The sequence below is a fragment of the Poecilia reticulata genome, linkage group LG23 (genome assembly GCF_000633615.1).
Source record: "Poecilia reticulata strain Guanapo linkage group LG23, Guppy_female_1.0+MT, whole genome shotgun sequence".
Lineage (NCBI taxonomy): Eukaryota > Metazoa > Chordata > Actinopteri > Cyprinodontiformes > Poeciliidae > Poecilia > Poecilia reticulata.
Window position 1 is genome coordinate 12,806,407 of NC_024353.1, and position 7,983 is coordinate 12,814,389.

The following is a 7,983-nucleotide window of genomic DNA, read 5'->3' on the forward strand; positions in this document are numbered from 1 at the left end:
ATTAGTGGGCTTATTGCAGCATGATTAGATTTTATGAGTGATGAGGGGAAGGGATCCAGGGCACAAGATGATGGCTTCATTTTCTTGATTATAGTCTCCACTTCACTCTGAGCAACATCGTCAAAGCAGCTCAGGGACCCATGATGTTCCAGGGTAGATGCCGGTCGAAGATCAGGGAGGCTGTGGAGCTGAGATCTAATAGAGTTAACTTTGTTTTTGAAGAATGAGAGAAACAAGTTGCATTTTTCAGTCGAATCTTCAGCATAAGTTTGTTGAATGGGATTGAGGAGATGATTTATTGTAGAGAAAGGCTGATTAGAATTTCCCGGTCAGCTGTTGATGATTTGGAATAATACTTAGATCGTGCTTCCTTAAGAGAAAAGGCATAAGCTTTCTAATGTCCCTTATATGCCTGCTTGTGTATAGAGAGACCTGATTTTTTTTTACACGTCTCTTGATAGCACGACCAACAGCTTTCATGTTCCACAGCTCATCAGTGTACCAAGGGGCTGAGCTTGTCACAAATGACACCAACCTCGACTTCAAGGGAGCATGGAGCTCCAAAAGCTCCTGGAGAGATTGATTAGTAATCCACAGATTCATTTGCAGATGAATGATTGACAGCAGTCAAGGAGTGAAGAGCAGAAGACAAAGCCTCAGGGGAAATATTTTTCAAGTCGCGGTACTGGATAAGACGTTTAGGATTTGGAGCAGACAAAGTTGAAGGCACTTCTAGAGAGATGACACTGTGGTCCGAGACACCCAGGTCATATACAGATAAGTTGTTGATAGTTACAGTGTCTGTGATCACCAGGTCCAGAGTATGCCCCCTGTTGTGTGTAGGGGCGTCAACAAGCTGAGTGAGATTAAGCGAGTCCAGAAGAGACTTAAAATCTGCTGCAAGTCAGAGTTGGTGTGTAACTCACCTTTTTTATTTTTTAACTGAACCGAAACACACTGAATTCCACAGTACATTTACATACAGCTGGCTTAAGTCAAGCAAGCAAAACTGAACTACTTCCTCTCCTCTCTAATTAAACAGTAAAACAGTTTTCTGCCTTTTTTAATCATGTCAAGAAACTGCTGTGTTTGGGCCTGAAAAGAGAACTACTACAATCTGAACAAAAATAAGGTTCAAATCACTTTAATCTGTATTTAGGCCATATTCTGCCATATGTAGGCCCCCCTAAATATTGCCATCTCCTTAATAAGTCCAATAATGGATGGAATCATTGATGTTGGGCCATTTTTGGGCCCCTGTGTTGAGCTGCTTTATGAAAGACTGGTTTAATGTGTTGCTACTTTCAGATCAGAAGAGAGTGAAATTAGATGATTTCTTCTAGACCACATGTGTCAAACTCAAGGCCCACGGGCCACATGTGGCCCGCTATGTCATTTTATGTGTCCCCCCCACCCCCGGCGTTTTATAGGCCCATGATTGACTTAAAATATGTTTTGAGCACGAATTGACTACAAACTACATCTCCCATAATGCATTCTGATTGTTACCAGCCAACATTATGGCTTCTCGTCACTAGACAGCAGCAGATTCACCTCAAGCTGCTTATTGATTTTCCCAGCGAATAAAACTGAGACGTCGACAAGCTAACATCAAAATGTCCAAGAAAAGAAAAATCGAGTTACAAGTCAGACTGTGAATGAAGATGTGTGAGTTGGTGTCAGGGCGGCAGGTCGCGCTATAAACTTTTTTTGTTATTGTTATCTTCACCGACAACATAAAAAAAATCGGTCATGTACTATTTTTATCCATGAAATTACAATCATATTAACATCGGCTATTTAGCAGCATTTTAGCTAATATTCGCCGTGAATCACAAATTAAGCAGATAAATGTATCTTAATTTTTCTCTGTAGTGACAAAAACCACTGACTGTGGCCCCAATAACTTTTAATAAATTAAATTAATCCGCTTCACTTAAATTAGCATCACTTCATCCGCTGGGGTCTGAAAATACTTCCTCCTGGTTCCATCTGCAGAAAAATCTGCGCTAATTCATCAGTCAGTTGGATCTGTCTGATCCAAACAGACAGATCCAACTGACTGTCTGTTTGGATCACTCTGTGAGTGTTTTACCCTGCGCGGTCCGGTGTGGGCTTTTACCAGGACTTTTTTTTTCTGCGTGGTTTCGAATCTCCGAAACGGACAGATGTTCAGATGTTACGTCTGCAGCTCCTCCAGAGCGCCGCTCTCCTGGGTAACCTGCACCCAGAAGGCTCCATTTGTTAAATCTTTTGGATGAGTTACTTCCAGCAGTTTTTAATTCTTCGCAGCGGAGAAGCCGCGTCCGCAGTGGTTGAGCAGCGGACTGCGCATGTTAGTCTAATTAACTCTGCATCGTCATTTATTTCCTCAAGACAAACTGCCGGCTCCTCAAATGGATGAACACAACGTTGCATTCTCTTTAGTTTTCTCTGGTCTGTAATGGAGACTTGAATTAAAGGCGCCATTTCAACCAAAGGTTTTGAATGCGCTTCCTAACCAGACGCTCCAAAGAGTTATTTAACAATATGAGGTGTTTAATTGATTTTTAACATTGTATTTTCATACATTCATGCTAGGGCTGCCCAAGTCTAGTTTTCCAGAGCTACCATCCTTTAGATGTGTTCCTTCTCTAACACACCTGGATCATTGACTCATTACGCCTCTACAGAACTGAGTTGCTGCTGATGAGGGAAGTCAACCTTTTGTCTGGGGTGTTTTAGCAGGGATGCATCTAAAGCTGCAGTCTGGAGGACTGGACCTGGACACTCCTGATTTGTACCGTCAATGTGGCCCGTTGAGGGCCAATATGCTGAAGTGGCCCTCGGTGAAATTGAGTTTGACACCCCTGCTCTAGACTGATGTTATTCTAATTCAGTTAATTTTACCAACAATGCAAACTGTCATTACAAATCAGATTATTCTAATTTGTTATCAGATTATTCCATTCAAATATCATTTTGATTGTTTTTAATCAAATTCTTTATTTAAATACAAATAACACCCACTTCAAATCAGTGTGGTTAATTACATGAGTGCATGTAGTAAATCTTAAGAGAAGGCTAACTAAGCAAGTGAACATATCTTTCAATCTCAACCTTTCATCCTGGACATGGGCCAGGAAGCCATCGTCTGCTCTAACGGGAAGGAGTTTAATATTTCACTATTACTCATGGCTTCAAACAATTGCTCCTCAAAATTTGCTCTCTGACTGAAAAGTCAGTGTTCTGACTATCTGTGCTACCGATCTGACCTACCTTGCAGAAATTGTTAGAACAGCGGCTCATGGAAGTTGAGTAGCGCTGTGTCCTGCATAAATAAACACACCAAGAAATTCAGATACACAATAAGTTTGCATGGAGAGCAGGGCTGTCACAAAGAGGTGGTTGGGTTTCAGCAGCTGATCAGAGACATGATTGCTTTCTAAATGTTGACAGATTTCACCTGGTTTCTTAGTTTTCCATGACTTTTTGCAGCTGCTTTTCTTCATGGGTCCAAAACTACAAATGTGGTCGGATTTGTTTATTTGTTTGTATATCGGGTGTGAATTTTATGGTAGTAGTCTTATTACTGATGTATTTATAAAAATGTGGCCATGTTTAATGCTGTATCTGCTAAGCACATTTTCCTAGGATCATGTACTGCATGTGTACATACTCAGCTTGCACAAAATAAATGTAATAACCTTAAGCCTATAATATTTATAATATTAATGCCTTCTGTTTAAACAATGGGTAAATTTAGCTGAAAGGTAAAATTGAAAAGCTATCATTTCTAAGAGGCCTATTTATTTATCAAAGTATGGTTGAAAAATGTTTCGTTTTTTTCCATCAGGTTGGCCAAACCTCACTCTCAGCAACTTCGTTTAGGCTAAACTTAGAAAGGACACATTTGTTAAAAATGTTGTATTTCAGCATGTTTTCTTGGACTAAACAAAAGCCAGGACTGGTTGACCTGAAATAGCCATAGATGTGCATAAGCACCCAGAGTTGGAGGGTAATGCTTTAACAGCAAAACTGGAAGCTGAACGCATGTTTACCCTTGAACATTTTCCACATGTATTTCAAGTAGCCTGCTACTGAGTTACAAATTAGATTATTCTAATTTGTTATCAGATTATTATTATGAGTTACTCTTATTGTCCGTTTTTAAGACAATCAGAGTTTTACTCTGGAGCATAAACATACCTCCACACATCCTCCCTGTTGTCTCTTTCAGTGTTATGTCATACCAGACATTGCCCAGGAACATGCCTAGCCACAGGACCCAGATCGTCCCCTGCTTCCCCGAGGGTTACCGCACACTGCCCCGCAACAGCATGATGAGGCCTGATAGCATCTGTAGCGTAGCAGGTTCTGTTTACGATCGGGCCCTCCGGCCAGTCTCCTCCACTATCAGCACAGCGGAAAAAAGGCGATCAATGAGAGACGACACCATGTGGCAGTTGTATGAGTGGCAGCAGAGGCAGGCCTTCTCCAGGCAGAGCTTGGCACAACCAGCAGGTATACCTCATGCCCTAGCAAATGTTCATACCACTCCAATTATTTTTGCTTTTTGTCACTGTTTCAAGCAAAAACTTTGTTTTATTCATTGAGATTTCATGTGCATTATTGTGAAACTGAAAGGAATAATGGTTTTCAAATTTTTTTACAAACCAAATTTAAAAAGTTTGACGTGCATTCACACCGGCCTGTTTAGTCCACTTTAATCAAACTGTACCAGAAGGTTCAGTTCGTCTGAGGAGGTGTGAATACACAATCACACTCTAATAAAAATTGATTGAAAAAGCGATTTCTTGGCAATCTAAAAACCTCGGTCTCAGCTGGGTTGAAGTGAATTCTGACGCGGTTTGAATGCATGTGCAAGTGGACCGGAGACCACTCCAAAAGTAGGAAGCGGACCAAGGCATTCTGGGTAAATGCTGCCAAAATAAATGAGTGAGTCTAGAACCACAGGGAGAAATGGCTCATGGTCTTCTAGCAGCGATAAAAAGAAATCCATTGATGTATATTACTTTCTCCTGTGTGGGTTACTGGAGGTGTTCTGCCAGTTGCCATGGCAACGAGTCTGCCTGTAAAGTAAAGCTGACACAGAGCTAGGAAAAGCATAATAAAAGTGGTTTAAAGTTGATTTGCCACTGCAGCTGCTGTAACTTTGAAAACTTCAAAAATAAAATCTCCAGCAGAAAACAAACAACAGTAGAACAGTAGAAAAACTACCATATTGAGCATTTAGTTGTTAATTTCCTGGCTCCGGTTGGATAACAACTTTGAAATCGTTAGATATGCTCCACCATTATCCTTCTGCAAACACTGAGCACTTCTTTTTTATGCCGGTTGCCTAAACACTGAGCGTGCTCACTGTGTGTGGCATTACTGCGCCCTCTATGTTGCTGCACCCTCAGGTCACCTGCAGTTCACGCAGTAGATCACATACACGTTGCATATATTTGGAAGTGTGAATGCAAAAATTTCTGATTTCACTAAAAATTAGAATTGAGTATTAAAGCCTGCAGTGTGAATGTAGCCTTAGAGAGATATCTCAGCTGTTTGTTTATTTTCAATTAGCATTTAAGACAGTCAACTTTATTTTGTAATTTAATCAGAAATGTTGAATTTGCTGTGACTTGTGGTTGCCATGTTCTTAGCTGTGGGTCATTACGGGACCCTGCCCAGCACAAAGACCATGGGGAACATCTCTGAGCTTGCTGTGGCACGCTCCATCTCCACCTCCCCGTCTCATGGCTCCTTGGCGCTCTACAACACCTTCTCCCCCCCTCACCAGCAGGCTGCTTCTAACCCAAGCAGCTCGCTCTCTGAGGTGTCTTCACCTGTCCTCAGAGGGGATGGGACGTTGGATCGTTGGCAAAGGTCTCACCTCAGCAAAGTAAGTGCATGGCCCTTGAAGGCCAAGTCATGCAAAACATCTTTTTTGGAGCACATTTGATACATTGGGCAGTGCTATATCATATTCACACACTGCTGCCACACCATGGTGTTTGCCTTTGGCATGTAATTTTTCTGCCTAGTGTAGTAGATCTGAGATCAGATTGTTTTTATCCAAACAACCTACAGTTTTACAGCCTTCTGAGACGTTTACTTGAACTATTGTTATGGATGAGTTTGGCTGGGAAACAGCAGTGGGTATGATCTACACCTGAGTACATCTCTACTCCCTTTGGATTTTATTCACAGATGGACTGCTGTGGTTTGCAGGAATTGCTGGTTGCTGTAAATTCGTAAAGAGTTTAAAGAGTTTATGGGAGCATCATAAAGTTCTTTGAATATATTAGGTGATGAAGGGAGACAGCAAAAGTGCCATAAAGAAATCTCTTTAAAACTCAAACCTTTTTATGTAGAAGGAAAAAAAAGAGGAATAACACAAGTTTATTTATTAAAAATTTTCCAGGTTTTCCCTCTCCCTTTATAAAGGATGTTCTTGTTGGATCTGGAATCATGTTGCCTGCTTTGTCCAGATGACAGTGGGTTTGTTGAAGCAGGTGTACGATGGTGTCTTAAACTCCAGCTCCATGGACCTTACCAAGCTCCGCCCAGAAACGCCCCTCGAAAGTCCCACGTGACTTCATGTCTCACATTAACTCCTCGCATAGCTTTGGTTCTATGGGATTTTTCGTTTTGACTGACTCTGCAGAGTATTTCTGAGTCGATTAGTTTAGCATTTCTGCCGGATTTTCACAAAATATCAGCCACGACAATGGACAGCGGAACCAACAAGTTCATGTCATCTTTTTTGGACGACATCAAGATGTTTTAGCCACGCGATGCCTCTAACATTGTGCGAGTTGCAGCTAAATGCTACCAGTTGATGAGGAAAACAGTAGATCCTCAGACCCTCAGCATAAATATAGCTGTGGACAAGATCACTGATGACTATTGTTCTTGCAAGGCTGGGTAAGTCGGGCATTCATGGCTTTGAGGGTTCGAATATACCTAGGACTTATACACGGTACTCGGTGCTAGCGTGGCTAACACGATTACAGTTTGGTAAAAAGCCTTTTCAGGTGAAATAAAATCTTTAATGTATGTCAGATACGGTACACATTGCATATTGATCTGTTCAGCAAACATAAAACTGTAACAGACAGGCTTCAGGATGTAGAAGTTGTATCGGTACTGCCATTATGCTGTACTTGGCTAAAAGGTTTTCATAATGGATGTGTTTATTATTGATTATTTTTTTTCATTCACTAAACACAAAGAAAGCAAAGCAATAATACTTACACCAGCAGACACTTCTTTGTTCTTATTAATTCTACGACGGTTGAGCTGCAAATGCGGTCGTGCACAAGCTTTGATCCAAGCAAGGCTTTTCATTTCAGATTTTGGAGATCTGTGAATTTTAGTTCCACAAACACGATCAGGATACCTGACATCGCCTGTACAGATACCCCACTGACGGAGAACCTCTTTTTCGAGTCCTGATGCAAAAACTTTCTGTCGGCCTGCTAGTCCACAATGTACATTAGCATGAGTTTGTGAGCCGGTAACCCACGTGGTAGCTGCGCTGTGACGTAAAATGGGCATTAGCCAATGAAAGGCGGACCCTGTGGTAAGGTCCATAGTGATAAGCAAACTGCAGGAGGTCCTGATATGTGCGTATCTGTTTACTCAGGTCACAAACAGGAATTTCTCCAGGACCTTCATGATGTGGCATGTCAAGGCAACAGGTTTATAGTCATTGATGATTGATGGGTGACTTTTCGGTGGTACCTAAACAAAGCAGAATGAGCAGCAGCATCTCCCGATTCAGTTGAAGACAAACACGTAGAACAGTGTTTCTCAACCTTTTTCGGCCCAGCGCCCCCCAGCCTTTATCCAGGTCCCTCACCGCCCCCACCAAAAAATTTGTAGGCTACTTTGCACTGACAATTATTTTATTATTAATGTTACTATCATTATTGTAGATGTTTTGAATCGGCGCACCGATTATGTTTTCCCCTACACTTACGCCTTACGCTCCTT

General features: G+C 41.5%; 1 protein-coding gene across 16 annotated transcripts in view; it reads left to right on the plus strand.

The window, feature by feature from the left end:
* The window catches only part of LOC103459572 (pleckstrin homology domain-containing family A member 5), a 190,252-nt gene that overhangs the window by 103,485 nt on the left and 78,784 nt on the right, over nt 1-7,983 (plus strand). For all 16 annotated transcript variants that reach the window (XR_001776212.1, XM_017302818.1, XM_017302817.1 and 13 more), the window contains 2 exons: nt 4,220-4,503; nt 5,649-5,887. Coding sequence is in view for 15 of the 16 variants with exons in the window: in XM_017302818.1 (XP_017158307.1) it covers nt 4,220-4,503; nt 5,649-5,887 (523 nt within the window). In the remaining variant the exon portion in view is untranslated. The remainder of the gene's footprint in view (nt 1-4,219; nt 4,504-5,648; nt 5,888-7,983) is intronic.